The sequence below is a fragment of the Polypterus senegalus genome, chromosome 14, assembly GCF_016835505.1.
Source record: "Polypterus senegalus isolate Bchr_013 chromosome 14, ASM1683550v1, whole genome shotgun sequence".
NCBI lineage: Eukaryota > Metazoa > Chordata > Cladistia > Polypteriformes > Polypteridae > Polypterus > Polypterus senegalus.
The window spans coordinates 80,356,996-80,382,253 of record NC_053167.1 but is presented as its reverse complement, the minus strand read 5'-3'; the positions used below and the strand labels follow the sequence as shown (position 1 = coordinate 80,382,253).

Genomic DNA, 25,258 nt, shown 5'->3' with positions numbered 1-25,258 from the left:
ATAAATTAAAATAATTATAGAATTTTTACCTTTGGAGTAACACCTTCCAAATCCTTCCGTTATACACTTCCATGTGATATAGCTTATCTCTAAACACTATCCATATCACAGGGAGAATGTGCAAACGTCTAACAGATTCAAACTCTGGAGCTGACAGTCATCAGTGCTACCCACTGTACCAAGAGGAATATCTGTGTAAATGATATAAATTGTAACAAATGAAATGCCTCCCCATTATGGTTTCAACTTTGCCCTAAAAGCTGGAGTCCTCACATCTGCATGCATAACAATCATAAGTTTACTTCCAAAATCCATCACTGGCTTTCGCTGTGTTTCCAGGCAGCAGTTCATCACAGAACTGATTTCAAGTCCCCCAATTAACCCAACGTGAATGTGTTTAGGATGTGGGAAGAAGCCAAGGGACGTGCAGGAAAGTCACCCACCAGAGCAGTGAGGCCGCAATGCTGACCATTGTGCCACTGTTTAATTTTCAGACTGTAAAAATGGACAGTATTTCAACATTTCTAATTTAAGTGTAGTAGCAGTACAGGAAGTAAATGATGATGCCATCAGGGTTTCATACAAGTTATCAGATCTAAGATCATCAATTATGATCTTGCCTATATAGTAAAACCTCATATTATTAACCACCTTAATGGCTAGGAAGGATGGCCGCATAGCAGAAATGTCAGACAAAGAGTAAAATAATAAAACCGTCCATCACGAATTGCTAGCATCTCCTGAATAAAGTGCTGTGGGTGAGCTCATACATCCAGTGTGTTGAGATGCCCTTGCTTTACAGGCTCCACACCAGCTTTAACTTATTTCCAAGGATTTGACTTTGGAAGTTACTGTCCACCATGAGGCATTAATGAGTTAAAAACATACAGAACATGTCTGAAGTGGAGTCCGGGGAATAGATGCAGAGAAAAAGCCGCACCATCAGCAGAAATTGGACACTTTATTGATCTGTACGTCTTATCATCAGCAGTTACTGGCTTCGGAAAGGAGGTGTCAGTTGCAGCTCTCTTTAGCGTTGCTGCTGGAGGGAAGCACACCAAGCGTGTCTGATAAAACATGCTGCAGATGTCTCTTTAAAAGGCTCCTCAGGCCTGAAACAGCTGCAATCAGTTCAAAACTCAACATGTATTTCCGTGCCGAATAATGAATGAAAATAAGGATTTCCTCTGACAGCAGCAGTGGGTTTTTCTTTTTCACTTTTATTAATCTAAATGGGAGGAACACTATAGAACAAATAGCAATCATTTTTTTTTTTTTACTAGGCTTATTATTCGTTGAGTACAATGTACTGTTACAAACAAGGAAGGAAGAAAAAAAAAAAGTAAAGTTACACCTTGAAAAACATCCAAAAGAATCACATTGCCCTTAAGAATATAATGTAACATCAGGACAGGAATAATTCAATCGGCAGACCTTCTCATGGAGGTATGCACAACCATCCAGTTTTTTGTCTTCTCTCACCTAAGGCCGTAATGGCATATTCTCTCCTTCTCACTGAGTGTACAACTTTAAAACATGTTAACACTCATCATGTCTGCTTTACATTCTTTTGTCATTTTTTTCTTTATTATACAGTACATATACAGTAGACTGCTTACAGGGTATAGAAAAGAGAAACACCCAGAGACAAAGAAGAACTAAGCCTTTTGTTTCCAATAGTCATGCATCATTGTGTTAAGTGGAGCTGCTGCTATAAAAATAAAAATAAGTCTAATCTGCATTATGAGTCTAATCTGAGGTAAAAGCAGGTGTTAGGCAGACCAAAGAAACAGCATTCGAATAATCTCTGCTTAAAAACATTCAATGAACTTCACTAGGAGTGCAAGTTGTGAAAAAGGAAGCCACATTTTCAGTGGAAGGGGTGAGGAATACACCACAGTCTCTCAAAAGTCTTCCTACATGACTAGAAATGGGCTCTAGCAGAGGTTTGGGGCATTCATCTGGAGCCGATAACTACAGACATGTTGCTGGCCTCTGACTCTTTCACTCTTTCGGAGTCACGTCGGTAACTTGTGGGCCCATGGTTGCCTTTTCCATTTCTTGCATTTTTCATCAAACTGTGATCCTCCATTTTGTGAACTATAATGTGTAGATTTAAAAAAACGTGTAAAAAATGCCTAACTGCCTTATGCTATTGTGGAAGGTGGAACTGGTAATTATATTGTTAGGGTGGATCTATGATAAACTGAACCACTTTGATAAATCTGTAGGTAACCAGAGTGTCAGGAAGGATCTAACAGATCCAAACAATTAAGGTTGCTCCACAAGTAAGTATACCTTTAGTAACTGATCTTTTAGGATTGTTCTGCTAGTAACCACACCATTAAGATGGATCTACTGCTAACCATATTTTTAGGAAGGATCTGCTGGTAACCATGCCTTTAGAATGGAGCTTCTGTTAACTATACAGTTAGGATGGATCTTGCATAATTCAAAGTTAAGATGGATCCATTGGTAACCATACCTTTAGGATCGATCTGACAGAAACCATTTTATTATGACAGATCAGCCAGCAACCTCACCATTGGAATGGTGACTAAAATATTTACATAAGCTACTAATTACCTTATTATTAGGATAGATCTTCCAGAAATAATAAAATTAAGATAGATTGGCAGGTCAACATGATGTTAAGATGCATTTCAAGATAATCACATCAAGACCTACCAAGAGGATTGTCTTTTTAAAATCATACCATTAGGATTGATTGCCGAGGAACCACACCATTAGCATGGATCATCTAGTAACCGTATAACTGAATTGGCTGTTGGTGATGATTGTTATAATAACCAATGCGATTTAAAAATAAAGCAGATTTGTAACCTCTGGGTATTGTTGTTCACTCTTAAATGGAAAAAAGTGTTAGTGTAGAATCCTCTTGTTCACTTTTGTCTCAGGTAAGTTCAGTTCTTTTATGGAGGCTGTAATGAATGCAGGAACTCCTGTGTCTTCTTTAATGCTTTATTAATAAACCGATAAACAGTATAAGCTAAGCTCTATTTGTAAGGCATTTTTTTTATTTTTAAGAAACATTTGACTACAACTAAACTTCACACAGATAATGTAAGTGCAAGTATCCTGCAATAATAACATTAATATTCAAAACATGCAGGTGACGAGCTGGGCATACAATAGGTGCTTTATTCTGTTAAATTAAAAAGTCTGTTTTTTGGATAAAGATAACATTATTTTTATAAACTCTAGTCATAGGTTTGTGCTCTACATACTACAGCACATTTAGAGCTAGAACAAACAAACTGGTGCTACAGTACTTTAGAAATGATTATTGGATTAGTTTGAGTCTTTGACCAGGCAATGATGAATTGTTGAAGGATACTCATGGATGTCCTTATTTGAAAGCTCTGCTGGTAAACACTGTTAAATATAATATTCCGTCTACATGATAAATTTGTGTAAGTTCACTTAGGATGAACTAAAGATTCAAAGACTATCGTGTTAAACTGCATCTCGCTGATGAGGCTGAAAAAAGCAGATCAGCAGTCTTTGGCATTAAGAGGATGGAGAAATGATGCAGCGGTTTACCCCTTGATTTCAGATTAGGTCAAAACACCCAAGTACTTACTGTATGGGTGTGAAACGCATGGGCTGACACAGCAAAATGGAGGCAAAATTATTATTTTTATGAAGCTAAAAAAGACAAAAGTGCACTTTTTTAGTATTTCATTCATTCATTTCTTTCCCTTTAGAATTTTACAAGAACTTCAATCTACTGTGACAGCACAGGCAGGAATGTTCTTACAAAACACATTCAGAGACATCCAGGCAATACAACCTTGTCATTCAGCAATTAGCATTGTATGTTGTTGGAATAGCAAGGCAAAATGTACATTACGCCAGCACATGGAGACCATGCAAACTCCACAGAGAAAGCATCTTCGATTGTTTCCTTGGAGTTGAGTGCCTCTTCTGGCTTTATCACTGCAATAGTTGTACAAATGGAAAGATTAATGACCCAAAGCCAAGCAAGTGGCTTCTGGATTTGGATCAGGTTTAGATAAACACCACCATCTATCACATACGTAATGTCTTCAAAAGTGTCACCTATGGCAAAAGCATAGGCTAAACAGAGCAGTGAGAAAATCAGACAATAACTATACTGAGTAAGTGATAACCTGATTGTTCAGTTTTCATTTAGATGCATAACACATGGCACTCTTTCTAGAGAGTGCCCCCCAGCTTCTCTACCATGAATTCCAATGGGAGATCTTAAAGCAGAAGAAACCATTGATTAGGCTGAATGCTCCTGCTTCCTATCCCTCTTCTGTCATTATGCAGATCATCACCAAAAGATGACTTACATACATTTTTTCTAAGTGCTAATAGCATGTGCAGCAGTGAACATGAGGTTTAAATGAGGTTAAAATATTAAATACAAATAAACCTTTCTGCTACTGTATATGATTCAGTGCAACTTATTGGTTTCACCTGGATCTTTCTCTGTATGTTACGTTGGATTCTTTCAAGACAATTGGTCTGGCAATAAAGTTCCAGGATTAATCCATCCATCCATTTCTGATCCTGCTTAGTCCAGTTATGGGTTGCAAATGCAAGAGTCTGCCCATGCAGCGTCAGCAAACAACCCTGGATTGGATGGCAGTCCATCATAGCTATGTAGTTCCTTGAAACAACAACAACAGCAACATTTTTTTCTTGTATAGCCCAAAATCACAAAAGAAATGCCTCGATGGGCTTTAACATGCCCTGTTTTTTGAAAAGACCTTGCCTCTCTAAGTAGACAAGAAAAAACTCATAGGACACAAAATGGAAGAAATCTTAGGAATGGCAATTCAGAGAGCGAGAGAGAGACCACATCTCAAGTAGGTTGATCATGAAATGGATGTCATAAGATGGACTCAATACAATGCACAAAACAGAACACAAATAATCTCTTACAATACTGTACCAGAGCAGAACCAATTTCATTTTAAGATAACCCTCAAAGCGTGCATTGGTCACAGGAGCCATAATCCTGATTTGAAAAGCCAGTTAGCTCAAAAGCCTCTCTTATTGATGCAAGAAGAGTTCCTTTTGCTGACATTTCCAGTTTTATAGAAACAAAATACCCACGTTTTTCCAAAAAAAAAGAAGAAATGGACAGAGTCAGCACTACAGTATGGCAGTGTGTGTTTAAAGCCTTACCTATAAAGCTGTTAACCACAACATGCAAGTGTCCTTGGAACAAAAGTAACCAAGATCACAATAAAGTGAAGCTTTAAAATAAAATGATAAAACTTGACAGTTAATTTGTAAACCTATTACCAGTTACAGCCAATAATTGCATAATGATCTTCCAGTTAAGGCAAGCCTTCAGTCTAAAATGGCATCTTCTTGTTTGTGGGTCATGGAAAGATGTTTGTTAACAAGCTAGGGTTTCATACAAAGAGTTGTTACAATGGACTAATTCACAAGTTTCAGCGAAGTCAGTAAAATTAAAGATGATACATTTTTGAAACATTCCTCAGGATTCATCATCACCAGTTCAGGTTATGAGTGAGGATGATGTTAATGATGGCAAGCGTGAGGTTAATGCATATTTAAAAGATGTCGTCAATGCAGAGGCAGTCATGTCAGAGTTCTCAGTTCTACAGCCACATCGTAATCAGCCGTCAGGCTAGAAAGATCTTAGTAAGCAAGTGATTCTTTATGCTCACACAGGCCGAGGATAATACCAGGCCAAATAACAAGAACATTTTAACATACGCTATTTAGTAGTATTCCCTATTAAATGGCACTCATTTCTGAGGACTCTTTCATTGCCATATGGATTTCTGTGTTTAAGTTTGTGATGTAAGACTTAATCATTGCAAAGTAAAAGCCAAGACCCTCTGCTACCAACAATACTAAATTAAAAAGTTCTAACTCCTTCATTAAGTAATGCAGCCTAAATATCAAATGAGATTTTCCAGTACTGTCTCAATGACTCAAGAATCTGCTTGGCTTTCCAAAACCTCTGACTGCATCTGCAAGCCACACTGAAAGATACATGCAGCATGATGATAACTGGATAAATTTAAGTTGCTTCTCTCCATAGCCTGGAAAAAGTGGATTCAGAACAATGGATGGAGAGATTGTCAGAAAATAACAGACACATATTTGTACATCTAGAAAGTTCAACCAAATGAGAAAAAGCAGAACTGACTGACAGGAAAAGATTGGCCGTGGCACACATGCTGGAATGCAAAACCCAAGCAAACGTTACCACAATAACCTCCATCTTGGAACCTTGTTGTCAAACCTCCAAAGTGACACAGAGTAACATAAAAACATCTTGATTGGCAGTAAGCACTGACACTGTAGTCAGGGAGGAACAGCAATACCTCAGTTACAGTGGCCAGAAAGCAAGAGAATGCATCAGCAAGTGTGAGGTCACCTTGTTGACTCAAGGTCCCATTAGTAATTATTGAATATTTTCACTATGGATTATAAATATTTTTTAATTAAAAGTTTCATGCTAAGAAAGAACTATATGCACATGCAGCATGAAATAAAGAGCAAAAGCTAAAAGAGCATTGTACAAGAAAAACAGTACTTACACCCCAGCCCAACAAACGCATCCCACCCCATCCCCTACCCCCCAAGCAGCCCCTAGCATGCACAGAAGAAAGCCAATTCAAGAACAACTGGATTCTGTGCTGTATTTTACAATGTGGTACCCCTGGGGGGGGGGGCGGTTCCAAGTTGCTATGTTATACTTTGGACAAACAGTGACACCAAAAGGCTGCAGAACATGGAAAGCAATAGAGCGACAGGGGGTTGGAATTACACAGAAAGAGGAGGAAGAAGAAGAAGAGAGTGAAAGAAAAAACTAAAGGCCGTATCAGAGAGAAAGAGTGAGACGGAGAGATCATGACACGGAGATGGAGAAGAAGTTGGGCCTTTATCCAGATGTGTTTATGTACAGCTGACTCTGCAAGATGTAGTCAATAACTGGCTGGCTCAAGTAGTCCACTACATGTCCATCTCCATGTTGTAAGGCCAGTCTACAGGGAAAAAAAAGAAAGGGCAACAAGTGTTTAGCATTACACTTTGATACACTTTTTTTAATAAATAAAAGCACTTTTTGTATCATTAATAGTGCTAATTTCTCAATAGCTTTTTATACACTCCAGAACCACATGACAGTTGAAAAACTGAGTGATCCAATGTGTTTGAACACTAACTTGGTGGAGTGGATTCTGGACTTTTTCTTTTTTTTTAAGTTTTATTAATTTTATTGCAATCATTCCATACAAATCAATCAATTTTTACAAAAAGTAAAATTAAGTTAAGAACAAGTCGACCCCCACCCCTGAGAGAGAGAGCAAGGCAAACGGCGTAAAATTAAGGGCTTGTAAACATACATAAATGAATAAGTTTGATAAGCCAATAGAGATGAATGCAGATGACAAAGAAATACAGAAATAATTGCTTCCTCTGTGCTTTAAGAGCTTATTTTAAAACATTACTGATTAGATCCTGCCATGTTTTGAAAAAAGTCTGTACGGATCCTCTAACTGAGTATTTGATTTTTTCCAATTTTAAATAATATAACACATCGGTTTCCCACTGACTTAAAAGAGGAGAGTTTGGGTTCTTCCAGTTTAGCAGAATAAGTCTGCGTGCCAAAAGTGTAGTGAATGCAATGACAATTTGTTTGTCTTTCAGGATTCTGGACTTTTTAACAAGCAGAACACAAAGCATGAGTGTTAATGGCTTAGAGTCTTAACACATCTATGGGGACACCTCAAGGTTGCTGACTGTCACCTCTTCCGTTTATTGTGTACACAAATGACTGTAGGACTTCACACAATGGCAGATGTATCCTGAAATCTGCAAATGACTCTGTAATTGTGAGACTTTTAAAAAATAAGGAGAAGAACCAGGGACCTGGTTAAGTTTGTTCAAGGATGTGATCATTCATTTTTACAAAAAAATATCTATCAGACAAAGTATATGGTTGCACTTTCTCAGCATTTTATAAATTGGAAACAATGTACATAGTAGAGCACTACAAATTTTTTGGAACAATCTACTATATAATAAAACACTAAGGTAATTCTGCCCAGTCCCTCAAAGCAAAAAAAGCAAAGTTTGGCTTTGGATGTAACAAAAGAGGAAGTCCAAGTGTGAGATACACAAGGAGAAGTAAAGGTGTATGAGGCATACTGAGAGAATCACCTTCAAAGACGGGAAGATTAAAACCAGACAAGAGGTGAGAAAGACATTGTGTATGTAATGACAGACAGTCTGAGCAGTAGGCTGTACAGGAACACGCTCGAGAGAGAGAGCACCATTCAAGAGAAGTTCAAACACAGAGCAAAGGAGCCGAAGGTACATAAAAACATTTTTGACAGACACTAACTTTTGATCTCAACATAGAATGAATTGATAAAAAGGGGCAGACACGGCTTTGATTTCCAAGGAAACTCAATTGTTTTAAAGTGGGCAAAACATAAATGCACATTTTTATAACTCCTTTATTGATTCTGCTTTTATATGTTGGTTTGGAGACCTCAGCATTAAGAAGATAAACCATAATAAAGTCTCTTGGAATTCTTATGAGACTCTGGTAACACGGTTTATGAAACATCACAAAATGTTACACCACAAGTCAGTCCTTATTCTAATAATTGTTTACTCCGGTGAGCATGAGTCTAGATATCTCAATGTATTTCTATTTTGAAGGCTCATATAAATGAAATGTCTATGCATCCATGCATTTTCAAGTGCTTTTAGTTTAATGTATGATTACAAGGGAGGACAGGAGCTTGTGACACAAGACAGGGTGTCTGGGAGAGTGCCACTCCATTTCAGGTCACAATCATGCTCCCACAATCACTTCTTCTGGGCCTATTTACAGGGTTCAATTAACGTAATAGGCATTTCTTTGAGTTTACATAACAACGTTCTCAAACCTGTTTTAGGATCTTGGGAGGCCAGAGCCTATGCCATCACCACCAGATACAAAGCAAATGTCTCTAATCCACCAAAGGACCCACTCACACAAATACACCCAAACACCCGCACATACACTCAGACTTACAGAGTGTCGCCAATTAAATTGACTTGCACATCTTCTGGAAATGGTGAAGGATTAACATGACAGACACAGGGAGAATAAGAATATGCAAACTTCACATGGACAATGACCAGGAGCAGGATCCAAATTCAGGACCTCAACCACTGTACTGCCCATATCTTTAGAATACTGGGATGTTGAAGGAAAACCAGAGTACTTAGAGAGAAGCCCACACAGACAGTGGCCGGGCCTGAGTTTAAAATGAGTCTCCCAATATGTCTTGTAATATGTGTGAAGTCTCAAGACATGGACCAGAACTCAGTAACATTTTTGGCTTGAAAAATGAATGTTTCCAGTAAGTTTTAAGATATTTCTTCGCATTGGGGCTCCAGCATCCATTAGTTCTGTTACAAAGCACACTTTGGAATGTAATTTCATGTCGGAAACTAATATATACCATGATTGTGACGAAATAACTTCTACTTAAAAAAATACTGAACTTGTACTTTAATATTTTTCAGGTTGTAGCATAAACATGGATAGAGGTTACTGAAGCATTTATTTAATATGCTCATGTAATATCTTATAAAAAAAAATCTTGGCAGGGAGACAAGACGTGATGTTCTCGGATTACAATTTGATGTCCCGTGAATAACACTTTAACGTCCCGCGAGACAAGGCAGTGAGACAGAAGGACAGCTGCTGTACAGGCTTTTAAATGATTGACGTGCAACGTGACAAGCAGAACACGCAGCTCGGCAGCAGCAGTACAAAGCCAGTAGCTGATCCGTCCACTTCTCCTTAGCGTGCGTTCAGCTCCCCACCTTCACAATGCGAGCCGGAGAGATGCGAAATGGTAGAAGTGTAGCGCGCCTCCGGGGGGGGGTTGTTGAGCAAAGCAAACGAGACCCAAACATCTCGGAGAGTTCACGGACATCTAACCTAGCAGTTGTTGGAATGCTTTTGGCAGACACGCTTCATGTTCTCCCAGCACTTAAAACAACGACAAGCAGAACACGCAGCTCGTCCTCAGTAAGCCAGCAGATGAACCAAGCGCATTTCCTTACTCTGCAAATACCCCCCCACCCCCCGCGCCCTTTACAACACTAGCGGCAGAGACTCGAAGTGGCAAAAGGACAGCGGCTGTACAGGCTTTTAAATGATTGGCGCAAAGCGCGACAAGCAGAACAAGCAGCTCGCCAGCAGCAGCAGCAAGACATCAGCTGAACTGACCGCATCTCTTTAGCGTGCGTTCAGCTCCCCGTTCACAACGCGAGCAGCATTATACGTCCCGCGAGAAAGAGATTTAACCACGCCCAGGGCAGGAAATAAAGGACAAATATTGTTTTTACAAAAGTTTTAAAGTAAACGTGAAAATAATGCATATGTAACAATTCCCATGAAAATATCAATCTCTTTAAATTGTATATCTGGTAAACCAAACCCGGGAGTGGGGGAATGAAGCGAGCAGGGGGCAGAGCCCCCTAGTACCTTTTTAAAATAAATAATTGCCAGTACAATTGGACTAATCAATTAGTCAATAAGAGGAATCAGATGATTTTCATTCATTGTCTGTGATCAACCAATCAACTTACAAGAGCTCAATTGCTTTGTGACTTTATGGGATTAACAATGTGGACCAAGTTACTTCTCAGGAGCCACCATCTAGCATTGGATTTAGAAATTTTCAATTGTAAAGGAGGCTAATAAGATGTTAGATTGCATACCGTGATGTAAAGAGTATAAGTCAAAGGAGATTATAATTAGGCTATGTAAAGCACTCATCTCGAATACAGACAGCGGTTTCAGTCTCCATAAAACAGAAATGGCAGTGCTAGAGAAGGTACAGCGGAGAGCAACTAAACTGATTCTAGGACTCCAAGGTATGGACTTTGAGGGAAGATTAAAGGAGCTATACCTTTTGGGGACTGTTAAAACTCAACTTGTTTATTGGAGAAATTAGATGAAAAGGATTAATAAGCCTGTTGGGGTGAAAGACTATTCAAAAGCTGCCAAGGCTGTTTGTTTGTAGAAAAGTATGTACTCAATTATACCACAGCACTGCACTTATAAAGTGTATTACAAGTGGTACTCACTACAGAAAGGCACTGGATACAACAGTTTGTTTGAAGTTGGTGTCCTTTAAACAGAAAAGCTTTACATACAGTATTTTTCGCACCATAAGGCGCATTTAAAATCCTTTAATTTTATCAAAAATCAACAGTTTGCCTTATAATCCGGTGCGCCTTATGTATTAATTCTGGTTGTGCTTACTGACCTCGAACTGATTTTATGTGGTACACGATGCTCAAAAATCTGTTAAAATGTTTTAGAATGACTTTGGTATGCTACGAAGCCGCACCGCTTGATGGATTGTTGGGGCATTACGGATACTGTAGTCAGGGGCCTCGTGGAGTAATACGTACTGTACTTCAACATAATATTACGGTGTGTTTATTAGGACCTCAAAATGGCACCTGTTAAGAGACATGCTTACGAAGCGGATTTCAAACTCAAGGCTATCAGGCACGCAGTAGAACATGGAAATAGAGCAGCTGCGAGGGAATTCAACATTAATGAATCAATGGTGCAGAAGTGGAGGAAGCAAGAAGATGACCTGCGCCAAGTAAAGAAGACCAAACAGAGTTTCCGAGGGAACAAAGCAAGATGGCCACAGTTAGAGGACAAACTTGAACAGTGGGTTATTGAACAGAGAACAGCAGGTAGAAGCGTCTCTACAGTCTCTATTCGACTCAAGGCAACAGCGGTAGCACATGACATGAGATCACTGACTTTCCAGGAGGTCCTTCTTGGTGCTTCCGTTTTATTAAAAGACGTAATTTCTCCATCCGCACAAGAACTACCATCTCACAGCAACTGCCAAAGGATTACGAAGAAAAGCTGGCCATTTTCCGCACTTACTGCAAGAACAAGATCACTGAAAAAAACATCCGGCCAGAACACATCACCAACATGGACGAGTTCCCTCTCACCTTTGACATCCCCGTGAACCGTACTGTCGAGAAAACAGGAACCAGTACGGTATCTATACGCACCACAGGGAACGAGAAATCATCCTTTACTGTAGTTCTCGGTTGCCAGGCTAATGGCCAGAAACTACCACCTATGGTCATTTTCAAGAGGAAGACTTTGCCAAAAGAAAAGTTCCCGGCCGGTGTCATCATCAAAGCTAACCCAAAGGGCTGGATGGACAAGGAGAAGATGAGTGAGTGGATGAGAGAAGTTTACGTCAGGAGACCGGATGGCTTTTTCCACAAATCTCCATCTCTATTGATCTGCGACTCCATGCGCGCCCATCTCACCGATACTGTCAAAATCCAAGTGAAGCAAACTAATTCGGAGCTTGCCATCATTCTGGGTGGATTAACCAAAGAACTCCAACCGTTAGATATCGGTGTCAACAGGTCGTTCAAAGTAAAATTGCAAGCTGCGTGGGAGCATCAGATAATGGAAGGCGAACACACATTCACCAAGACAGGAAGGCAACGCCAGGCGAGTTACGCCACTATCTGCCAATGGATCGTGGATGCCTGGGCTAAGGTATCAGTCTCAAGTATCGTCAGAGCTTTCACGAAGGGCAGAATCATCACTAAACAGCTATGTAACAGCAATGAGACTGACTCGGATAATGATGAGAGAGATCCGGGCATGCTTGATGCTGAAATCGCCCAACTTTTTACCTCAGACACTGAGGATGAAGAATTTGATGGATTTGTGGAAGAGGAATGAACTGAAAAAGTGAGTGTATTGTTTTGTATTTTATGTTAAAACTGAACAATGTTTAGAGTTATTGTGAATGAGCTGAATACAGTTTGATTTATCTGACTGTTTTGTTTCGCTGAATGCGCTTTATAATCCGATGCGCCTTATGTATGAAAGTAGACCCATTCATTGATATTGCGCTTTTTAATCCGGTGCGCCTTATGGTCCGAAAAATACTGTATTCTTATGCAATTATTGTGATAAATTGACTGGACTGTCATCCACAGACACTAAATAGCAATCCTTTCATACATCTAAATGTCAGACATAAGTGGAGTTTAGACAATCATTAGACAATATATATGAGAACAGGACATTCAACACAAGAAAGCCTGCTATTCCTGTCCACTTAATACTCTAAAATAACACCAAGTCTAGTTATGAAAGTCCCTAAAGTCCTAATGTCTACCACACTACTTGGTAACTTACTCTATGTGTCTACGGTTCTCTGAGTAAAGAAAAACTTCTTAACGTTTGTACGAAATTTACAAGTTTACAACTGTGTCCCTGTGTCCTTCATGAACTCATATTAAAATAACAGTCTCAACCCACTGTACTAATTCTCTTCATAATTTTAATTTCAATCACGTCTCATCTTAATCTGAAAAGGCACAGCTCTTTTAATCTTTCCTAATAATTCATCCCCTGTAGCCATGGAATCAGCCTAGTTGCTCTTCTCTGGACCTTGTCTAACACTACTATGTCATTTTTCTAGCTTGGAGACCAAAACTGCACACAGTACCCCAGATGAGGACTCACCAGTGCGTTATAAAGCTTGAGCATTACCTCTTTGGACTTGTACTCCATACATCGTGTTAAATGACCTAACATTCCGTTAGCCTTCTTAATGGCTTTTGAACACTGTCTTGGACTTGTAAAACAACTTGGGAGTAGTGACCCCTCGAAAGACCTAGATAAAATAATAGCAAGGCTGTTTGTCTTTAACGGTATTTTGGTCATTAATTCTTTCACTACTTTTCATGGTCATCTTACCTTCATGGATACATTAAGTCTAACTGTAGCTCCCTACCTTAACTCTTCAGTTCAATTTATTAATATGTCACATTACTAATAAAAACACTAAATATGACACTAGTATGAAATTAATGTGATATTGTGTCACACAGATGCTTCAGAGGAGTAACTTCTGGGCTTATCTGAGGTGAGTGATACCACCCAGGGGCAGGAGGGAGCTCTGTTACTAACTATATTGTCTCTTCATTCACCTCCAGTGACAGGAAGACACCCACTGAGGGAACTGGACTTCGCCCCTTCTGGTCAGATCACTATAAAAGCCTGGATGGCTCAGACAGAGTTGCCTCAATCAAGAGCTGCTCTACCACGAAAGTTGAGAAGACTGTCATTTATTTCTGTTGCCTTTGCTAGTTTTGTATCATCAAGCACATGTTTTCTTTAATAATATGTAAGTGAGGATTAAAAGGGGTGTCCTGATTGGCACCCCATCACTTCCTTGAAGTCCTCGAGGGTCCTTCCACCTGTGCACAATAGTTTATTTTAAAACATTTATATTACATTAACAGGAAAAAATCATTAATTCCACTTGAAAATGCTGAATAAAATCAGTTGTTTTTTGGAGGGCTTTTGGTTGCATAATTGCAGATTGCTCTGAAAGGTTCATTAAATGTTTATCACAATTATTATTTTCATGTTCAGGAAGCATTTGTTCTCAAAAAGGCACAATTTACTTAAACTAATGACAAAGCACAAAGAAAATACTGAAATGACAATCTGCAATACTCACCTACTCTTGGTAGAACTGACAATAGACATGGGGTGATTCATATCATCTTTCACAACAATAATATTATCCTGAAAGTAAAATAAAATATTTGTATTACACCATTTGTAAAGATACCACTATTAAATGTTCCAGCTGTGTCTCTTTTGAAGTAAAAATCAATTCAATATATACATTTTCTAATTTGTACAAATCAGGAGATCATTACATTATACAACAAAACTGGTTCCTTCATTCAGCTCAGCAGTAAAGGGTCCACTGTGCCACATTATCAGGGTGTACTACGGCTGGCCGTGGATGGAGGTCCTGCCAGGACTGGAACTGCTGGTACCGGATGTGATGTGAAATGCCTGAATGAAGACTGCAGAGTTGGAAGCTTCCTGTCAGGATGTGCCAATGCATTAAAAATGGAATGACTTGGAGACAAACACATAATGGCCGGACAGTGGGAGGAAAATAAGTCCGAAAAACATTTAATGCTATTTGTGAGAAAATATGCTCAAATACATATTCAGAGGAAAAGTGGATATCCTAATATTTTAGACTGCATTTCCCACAAAGTTGAGTGCTTCTACCATTGTGCTAGAGCTGCAGCATTAGTCTGTTGCAGGGTGGTGTGAATAATTTTTTTTTTAAGTTTAACTCTACTTTAAAAGTAGAAAAGAAAACAAAGTTATCTGCTTGCAAGTTTTGGATTTACTTTAAAAGAAAGAAATTAAAACAGAACAATGACAATGTCCCAAATAAAGGAATTTTCAACCACATATTTGACTGTTGATAAAACTAACATTAGCAAAGCTAAAACAAGTGATTTGGTGGCTTCAAGTTTGGTGTATACAAGTCAGGGAAATTCTGTGTTTTGTTGGGTAAAAGGTCAAAGTTGCACGGCTTTCATGTGCAGATCTCATATCCATTGTAAGTGCCCCACAGGATGGACGGGCATCCTGACCAGGAGAGGAGAAGGTTCCTTACCCAGCCAGAAGGCCCCAAGTGGATGGATAGGCATCCCAGCTGAGAAAGAGAAAGATGACGTACCTAAACACGGCTCCCCAGATGGATAGATGGATGGACATCCCAGACGGGAAGCCCCAGGCAGATGGACAGGCGTCCTGGTAGGATATATTTGGAGTACCTTCCCTGACCAGGATAAAAGTCGAAGGACTGTTTATTCCCCAAGGATGCTAGATGGCAACAGCCCTGGGCGGAAACCAGTACTACATGTTGGAAAATTTAGTCCGGTAATGTATCCCTGCTAGGTTCCATGGGTGCTGCAATAGAGTGCTGCAGTGGGTTACACTCCCCACTATATGGAAGTACTTCCAATGGGCAAAATCCCTGGCACCAGAAGTACTCCTGGGACCTCAATAAAAGGGACTGTGCTGTCTTGTCCGGGCAAGTCAGATCTGGGAGGAAGGAATGCAACACTTGACTGGATGAGAGCAGTGCAGAAAGAAGAGAGAGGGAGAAGAAACAACTTGTTTTGTACTTGTGTTTATGAGGTATTTGAAAAACCCAACCTTGTCTTCTGTGTTTCAGTTTGGGGTTTGCTGCCCCTTAGCCTTAACACCATGTATGATGAGATTAGTCTGTTTAAGATACACATATCCTTAGTCACAGCATTCTGTTGGATATATTTCACTATACCAGAATAACGTTTCAGTGGCCAGACAACAATGGCGCACTAATAGAACTCCTAATTATCAAGTGCTACTTCACACATTGCTGAAATCCTCGGTGTTGTAGGTGTCAACAGGGAACCCTGCGGTTCAGGGGTTGTCTAGGTCATTCCTGATTCTGAATAAATGTCTGATTTTTTCTGGCAAGGGCCTAAAAGCTTCATGAGGTCACTGAGTGGAGACAGGAGGATGGGTATGACAAGCAATCAAATACTGGGAGAAAGTGAGGCCAGAGTTTTGAGAGATGAGAATGAAAGGAAATTGTGGTGGGTAATGTTGGTGGGAAAGTGCGTTGGCCGCCCTGACTTGTAGACAAGGGATTCATTACTGTTTAGTTAGGCCCAAGTGGCAGTTAGGCCTCTGAAACAGCTTTGATATTTTGTCTCCTCCTTGTTCAATTTCCCTCCATTCTGTTATTAGTTTTGGTAATTTATCATCTTTTTATGTCTTTTGACTAACATTACTCTGCTTTTAGAGGATGGTTTAACAGTGACCCCTACAGTCCAGGTTTTACATTATCAGGTGAGGACATTTAAAAAATTATATAAAATAAATTGTTGCTAGTAGTGGTAGATTAATCATTTAGCTAAAAATCAGATGATCTTCATTCACCACATATGATCATCCTATCAAATAACAAGAGCCCAATAGCATTTGAAATTTATCAAGTAAAGAATTCAGGGCAAGTAAATGCTCAGGAGACACCAACCATTTTTGAATTGAGAGATCTACACAGGTAAAATAGTAGGACATTCCAGGAGGAGAAAATGATGCATAGTCTCAATTTTTCAGCCTACCTGAACAAGTGTAGCTTAATTAAGAGACCACCTTGGCGCTCCATTATCCCTAGCTGTGAGCTTCACTTCTGTTCTCATGTTAATACAAGAATGCAAGTTTCATTTTTGTCTCATTGTGTGTATAGCAGATGGTGTGCGGCAGGTTTAGAGTGGTGCCAAGTATTTAGATGTTCTGGTGGAAGTAGCGCTTTAGTCATGTTTCATTTCACCAGGTTTAGATTTATTCAATCGGGTAAAGTACAGTTATACATTACAAGTAAATGCTATGTGCTTTAGGATATTTGCAGCATTTGTTCTTCTATAATAAAGAAAATAAAACAAAGAGAAAAAACTCAACCTCTGACTTTGGACACTTTATGCAAACTCACTCACTTAGAGATTCCATTTTGCATAAAGCACACAGCGTCAAGACTAAGAGCTGCAGGCAAATTCAGAGAAAGGAAAGTGGCACCTTGTGTTGGATGAAGGTGGGCTCAGAAAGAAAAGTTAGTGAACATCAAGTAAATGAACGATTTGTGCCGCATCTTAAAACGATGAATGTTTACAATTAAATTTTGCAATAACAAGTACTCAAATCACTGAAAATCAGTTTCCACCAATGCTAAATATGTTGAATGTCACTGACTTAATGAACTTATTTTCTCTAAAAGCAATCAAAGCTTGAAATCAGCCATAACCCTCCACCAGTGTGCTTCTCCTTAACAGTACAGTGTGAAGGTTCAGAATGTAATTTCTGCTACTAGAAAAACATTAACATGGGAATGTTTAATACACTTCCACTGCAGATAATAAGTTTAACATTGAAAGTCACATTTTAACATTCAGCATCACTTGGTGCGTGGCTGTCAATAAGCAGGAAAAATGTGTTAAGCTAAATTGCTTTTTAAGTACTGTGCAGTAAAATGTAAATCTTTAAAAAGGTCATTTTGCCGTCTGTTTTCATTCTAAGCCCCATAAGTCAGCTCAGACCAAAGAATGGTCATTTACCTTGGCCTGCTTTTTCAGGAAATACCCAGAATTACAGCTTTCCTTTCAGCTCTGTGAATTCTACCATGAAGCAGTTATTGAAAATACAAAACTAAATTAAGATTATATGGCTGGTATGTATTGTAGGAAGATTATATCCACAAAGGCTTATACTTTAAGAGGATTCAGACAATATTTTGATTTAGTCAACTACTCTTAATTCTAACTGCACACAGAAAACACAAGCTGCAAAGGCAGAATATTGATTTTTTATTTTGATTTCAAATACAAAGAGCATTTTAATCATTTTTGTTGCATATGAAATTAATGGACATGTAATATTTTAATAAGTGATTAATAAAAATTGCACTCTTTAACATTTTTATGTGACAAAGTAGTAGATAGCTACTCAATACATGATATGCAGAAGAAAAACATTTAATGCAGTTTCCTTCTGTTAGAGTACCCCTTACTCACCTCATAGGCCAGTTCAGTCTCTAACCTACCCTGGTACATCTATTAAGGACCCCCATTATGTGGTACTAATTATCAGAGCTGGTCCAAGACACTGCTTACAGTGGCACTGGCCAAATCAGCCAGATGTCAAGGCATAAACTAAGAATTAAATAGGAAGAGCTGAGTGGCAAGCAAACTGATACCAAATCCTAAAAGGGGATATGAAAGTAACATCTGCTTCATCTTTCACTATGAAGAGATCCTTACTATTTATGAACAAATTTCATCAATTGGTGAAAGTCCACGTTAAATAACTTTTACATTCTCTGTTTGTGGTTCAGACATGGTGATAGATTTTTCAACAAACAACCCAAAAATGCTTGCTGCAATAAATCAAATTATACAATTTATTCGTAGCATAAGGATAACAGAAGATGGATATATGCAAGTATATATGAGGGAAATTCAAAATGTTTACACACTTTTATATTTTTGTTGGAAACGGTGAAGGTGGGAGGAGTAGTAATTGGTCGCGTCTGAGAGTGTCATGTGACTAGTTCTGCCTGACTGCCCTTGCAGTTTAGTATAAAAGTTGTCACCCTGTGGTGAAGATGGCTGCAAAACTTAAAAATTGCACCAAAGAGGAACAGCGTTCTGTCACACTCTTGTGTGGGCAGAAGGTGCGCCGGGAGCACAAATTCATCTCCGCAGGTGTCCTCAGTACGGGAATAAAGTTCTCTCTCGTAGAGTTGTTTATGAGTGGATTGTAATGTTTGAAAATGGCAGTAGTAATGTGATAGATGCAGAGGGCTCCGGACATCCAGCAATAGCCATGTGATGATGATGTGAAAGCAGTGGCGCATCAGTGGCTATGAGCTCTACCAAAAACATTTTTTGCTGATGGCATTAAAAAGTTGGTACGATGCTAGGAAAATTGCATCGCAAAGGAAGGTGACTATGTAGAAAAGTGATGTTATTTGCTTTTGAAATTCTTAATAAATAAGAGATAAAAAAGCGCATAAACTTTTTGAACATCCTTTGTATAAATATATAACATAGATTTATATGTATTGTAGTGCACCAGCTTCCCAAACCTGACACAGACAGACACCAGGCACAAGTCTCTGCTTCTGAAATCATTCCCCACCAGTGCGGTACCAAACACAGTACAGAAGCATAATAAACATAATAATAAAGCAGCCCACAATCTCTGACTTTCTTCTTCCGCTTCCACTCCTCCTCCTGACTCTGGCTCCCTGGATGAAGGCAAGTAGCTCCTTTTATGCTGCACCTGGGATTACTCCAGATGGTTTGTTAGTGAGGTCTGGAATCACTCTCAGGTGTGGTGAAAGCTGAAATGTAGGGCTCTGCAGCTTCCCTCGATGGCCCCATGGAACCCAACAGGGATATGCCAAACTCAACCCAGGAGGTAGTGCCCTATGTATGTCCGCTTCTCTGGTCCTTTCGTTATAAAGGACAGGGCTGTCTGTCACAGTATATAGATATATAGATAAAGGACAATAACAAACAAAACAAAAAATACATTTATGCATGCTTATATAATGATAGTTGATTAGTAAGGTCTATTAATGAATTAGTAATGTCTAGGTGTGTGGGTGTGCAGATGCTGATGTAATAGAGATTAGTAGTTTTTGACTAAAGACCTTGTATAAATGGTTATGCCTCCATGTACTGTTTATTAAAATGTTATCTCTTTCAATCCTGTGCAAAAATTAAACTACAAACCTAATAATATCACAATTTAGTTTTCTTTCTTATAGAAAAAGGCACATAACTTATGAATTCTATTTCTTATCTAAAGAATTATACTAGAAACATCATTCGTTCTGGACCAGCTTTAAAAATGTTCAAAAATTAATTCTGGTCTTTCAGATGGTTAGATTGATAAATTATAAACTTTAGCTAGTTATACAGTTTCTAGTGCTGGCATAGAAGTGGCGGCGTTGATTTACTCACAGAGAAACTTATAATTGCTTTAAACCTATCCGTCATAAGGGTTGCTACTTTCAGTTACATTAATATCAATATTCAGAAAATGTTAGCAAGATTTATCCTAACTATCAGTAATAATCAATAGTTCTCAGAATCACTGTAGGCGTACTTATGGTTTGTTCTTGTTGACTTTGGGTGCAAGTAAAGCTTTGTTCACAATCATTCTGGGATGGCTTTCTCTGGCAAATGTGGAAGGATGTTTAGTGCACTTTCTCCTTCTTTATTTTGGTCAGGCCTTGTGGTTGTAGACAGTATTGCAGTTTGGTCACACACTGTGGTCCTCATTTGCTAGCATAAAAATGAAGTGTGATCAGTCAACACCTTCTGTCATAAAGACAAACGTGTGGCTTTACGTACCATCTCTCTTTCCTGCTTATGCACCTTGCTTTACTTTAGCAAGGTTCATACTTGTGGCACCATTGCCCAGCTCTGTTAGAGATGGTCTTCCACTCTTACAGTCCAGCAGTAGGTTGCCTTTCGGAGTAAAAAGGATTGCTCCAGCTTTTGCTATAGCCACACCCTAAGCAACAGGTGTCCTGCTATTGAGCAGAAATGACAACTGCACCAAGATCATGGAGAGCTTATAGAGAGCACAGATCTAGTGCTTGCAATGAACTATAAACGAAAGCAGTGGACGTTTTGTCATTGACTTCTTGGGTGCATATAAGCCCAACGTTTTGGTTAACAATTGGTTTAAAGTTTTGTCTATCAAGGTTGCAAATCTTTGAGTTATTGCTTTTTCTTAAATTACCAAGTGTTTAAATGGTGCATCATGGAGACATCTCTGGATGTTTGTGATTGATTAGTCTTATAAGATGAAATTCAGAAACTGCATTCCAAAGAGATACCATCCAAAGGAAATCTGTCATTTGAAATGAAGTTAAATGTTAATGAAAGGGGGTCTAACATTTGCTACTTAAACAAATGACTTGTGTTCCAAAGGAAAGCAAAATGGTTAATGCTTGTCTCTCCCACTTGTGCTAGGGAAGACACTCTCGAAACCCACGGCCAAGGGAGCAGTCAATAAGTTGTTTAAGCAAAACTTCCTCAGAAGACAAAGAAAAAGACAAGGGGGGAATATTCAGTTGTGTAACTCATACAGTACGTTAGTAGATTGAATTTTATGGGTGCCATCTACTACTTTAGAAACAAGTGTTCATACAAGTGACTACAGACACACTTTATTTTTGTTTTTTCTGCATAGCTGGTAGGATGGACAATATGCAGTGAACAAACAAATCCACCATTTTTGGAATTCATTTTTCAAGCAATGTGTTATACAATTCAAGGTAGGATGGAATGTTAGAAAGCATATCAGTGTGTGTAAAATATAATTAACTTAGGATCACAAGCCAGTTAGTTGAGGGTACAAGAGAATAAATGACCCACTTGAGATAAGAAGTTTTAGAAACAAGACGATAAGTCGTGCACATTAAATAAGTAGAAAAAGCCTGTGTCACTCTATTATGCAAACAGCTTACCAGCACATTTTCATGACTTATTGCCTCAAGGGCATCAGTTATTAACGGCTCTTCAAGCTGAGTTAATATCCTGTGCAGAACATAATTACCTTGCTGGAAGGAGATGGTAATTTATATGCCTGTTGTTGTCATAGGCACAAGATACCATTTTTTTCTCGGTTGCCCGCATTCCATATGGTTTTTGAACATGTAATAATAAGCTGCTGTTCTTGCATCATTAAAAAAGCTTAAGTATCATTCTTCCAAAATACTCTAGGTATGACTGGAGCAAAGATTCAAAGGAGATAATGTTGAAGTTCACAGAGCAGTCCCTTTTTATTTGTATTAGCTTCAGCTGTCATGATCATATGCAACCACTAGTAATGCCAAACAGCAAGTGCCCATGGTTACACACATATTATCCAGCTCCCAAGTAGCAGTTTATTCCATGAAGGCAATCTATGAGGAGGTGTCCCTGTCAGACTGAGTGTACTGACAGCACAGAGTAACTGCAGTTTAAAGTACGATGGAATCAGAAGATGATTTGTGTTTGTAATAACAAGCTAAGGTCATAACCAGAAAGGCAGGGACTAAATAAGCAAAAGACAGAATGTGATACAATATTGTACAACAAACAATGTAGCAAGAAAGTCAACAACCAAAACACATCATGTAGAATAAGCCTACAAGCAAGATGTAAATCAAAGTCAAAGAACAGGAAAACATTTGTAACTAGAGATACCATAATGATAAATCAAGGCCTTTTTGCCTTGTTTTCATTGATCCACAAATGTGAACAGTTAGGAACTGTATGACAGTGACCATTCTAGTGGGTGATAAAGATGTCACACATTACACTCTCCTGATCATCCTGCCTAGCAACAGCTTGGCAACCCTGCATCACAAATAATGGGTGTGCCCATACGAAACGAAACTGGTGTTGCGGAAAGAAGTATTTCAAAAATAATGTCTTCACAAATGTTTGCAATAATAAAAAATAACAAGAACATTTAATTACTTGACCTCGAGGTTAATTCCAGATCATGACACCCAGAAAGTGTTCATCATTAAATAAGGAACATTTTAAAAGTGAATTCAAAAGACTGCTTGGGCTAAAAAGGAAAGAATGACAAGTATTAATATTCTCACTTCGTTTAATCCAAACAAGGGTTATAGGGTCTAAAAGAAACTGTTTTTTTTTTATTATTGAATAAAACAAAACAACAAAAAAAAAACATGACAAGATAATTCAGGATGTAATAAAAATATTGCCATTGGAAGGAATGTGACTACAGATGGGCAGGGGATTGGTTAGAGCTAACCCAAAAAAGGTGTCCACCCACCAAATGACAGGTCATTTAAAATAAAATTTTATCTCATTTGTGTTTTGCGCCCTCCTCCGCCATAAGCTATCGTCTATGGGGGAGGAGAGAAAGCTTTAGATTCGTCAAAAATTTTGATCTCCAGTTTTTGATGGGTCTCGATGTTTTAGGGTTCCCCTGATACTAAAAACATCAATATCTTGATGATTGGTGTGTGTCTGTCTGTGTGTCACAGTTTCTTGAGGATGGTCTAGAGCTAAAATGGCTGGACAGAAAAAAAAAAACAGACTCGAAACATAAGCCTGTTATGAGATGATGATGTGCTGATTAGTTTTTGAGCCAAATCATGCAAGAGAAAGGGGCACTGCAGAGGAACCCTCAAATATTGTAATTCTGAAATTAATTATGAATTCTTCTTGTCAATCGTAATGACCTATTTTATGATCAGAAAGATCAGCATCACATAACTTGGTTCCTAGTAAGCCTACTAACGCTCACGTATGAAGTTTTGTATTTAGTTGCCCTCCGTACATAGCCAACTCCCCACCCCATGATGAGATACCAGTAACATTAGGACTGGCATTCGGTGATGGGTGATAATTTTTTTTTTTTACCAAGACACAAAAAAGTTATTAGAATAATTGCAAGCATAGACCTTGATTAGGAAACCACAGTGGTAAGCAGTGTACACAAGTACAGCATCCCACAAGGTAAAATGTCAAAGATTGGTTTGCTTGTTACAGAACTTAATGAAACTGCCCTTTTATTGCACCGTATGCCAAATATAGCAAACGACCACATGTCAGAAATACCTGTAAGGTGGTAGTTGAGAAAATTCTGCTGAAAGCCTCTGAGTACAACATTTTAGAATGTCAGGATCAACCTGTGAAATGCTGAGAAGTTGCATAGGACCATTAGTTGGACCAAGGGGGCAGCCACTGACGATCACCAGTTCCAACTTAAAAGAGCATTGCCATCCTTTGTAAAAATTGTCTGTCATTCTGACTATCAAGTTGCATAAGAATCATTTGAGGTCAACAAGAACAGCATCCACGGTTGTGTTAATGTGGTGTGCACGGCCATCCGAGAAAGAATGATGTGCAAGCACGTAAAGTAACCAAGTGTTGTGGAGGGAAATGAGATGCATGTGTTATGGCTCAAGTATGTTTTCTTTTATTTAACAGTTTGTTGTCTTTTAAATATTAATTTGTGTATTATTAATTATGTTTCTGTTCGTTCTATATTGTATTTATTTAATCTTGTGATGTTCATTCATTACTGTGCTTTCCATTATCACATATGTAATACTATTTGTTTAAAATGGCTACTTTGACATTAAGGTTTGTTCTAGTCTTTTTTTTTTGGATTTGCTATTGTTTTGTTATTAGATTCCCTTTTTTGAGCCCTTGCTCAAGCATTAAGGGTCTTTTTTTTGGTTTAGGACTTGTTCAATTTTAGGGTTGCCTTTTAGGTAAACCTTTTTTTCCTTTCCTTTTTTGACATGTCTGCCTTTGTTTTCCTTTGAACGTTTTATTATTATATAACAAATATTTCAATATTAAAGGAACCATGTTTTGTTCTCTTGGGCCAGAGTTTTTTTTACACTTTTTCCATTCTACCTTTGACCATATTTTTTGTCTTTAAAGCCTTTGACCCCTTTCAAAGCATTAAAACATTTTGCACAAAAATCTGGCTATGGAAAGGACTACTTTCCGAGTGCTTTGACATTCTGTCATTGATATTATTAGGAATAGGAAGATACAATATGCTTGTCACATCAATCTCTGGGGATCATCTACGAGAAAAGAGACCTTCAAAATATCTGTGCATCTCTTAAAGTAGAATCATGGAACATTTATCAAGTAATCTACAGGGAAATGTGAAGCATATGAGAGCAGATGAAGAGGCAAAGGTTGAGCTTAGAAGCATAAGAAAAGTAGCTGTAGAGAAGCCATATTAAGATTTTCCATATAAAAGTATTTCCAA

The 25,258-nt window shown here is 38.5% G+C and overlaps 1 protein-coding gene across 1 annotated transcript in view; it reads right to left on the bottom strand.

Moving 5' to 3' along the window:
- Window positions 1-1,200: 1,200 nt before the first annotated feature.
- nmnat2 (nicotinamide nucleotide adenylyltransferase 2) overlaps window positions 1,201-25,258 on the bottom strand; it is a 347,686-nt gene continuing 323,628 nt past the window's right edge. Inside the window, exons 10-11 of the mRNA XM_039734773.1 lie at window positions 14,586-14,653; window positions 1,201-7,022 (exon numbers count right to left, since the gene is read on the bottom strand). Coding sequence (XP_039590707.1) covers window positions 6,920-7,022; window positions 14,586-14,653 — 171 coding nt within the window. The 3' untranslated portion in view covers window positions 1,201-6,919. The remainder of the gene's footprint in view (window positions 7,023-14,585; window positions 14,654-25,258) is intronic.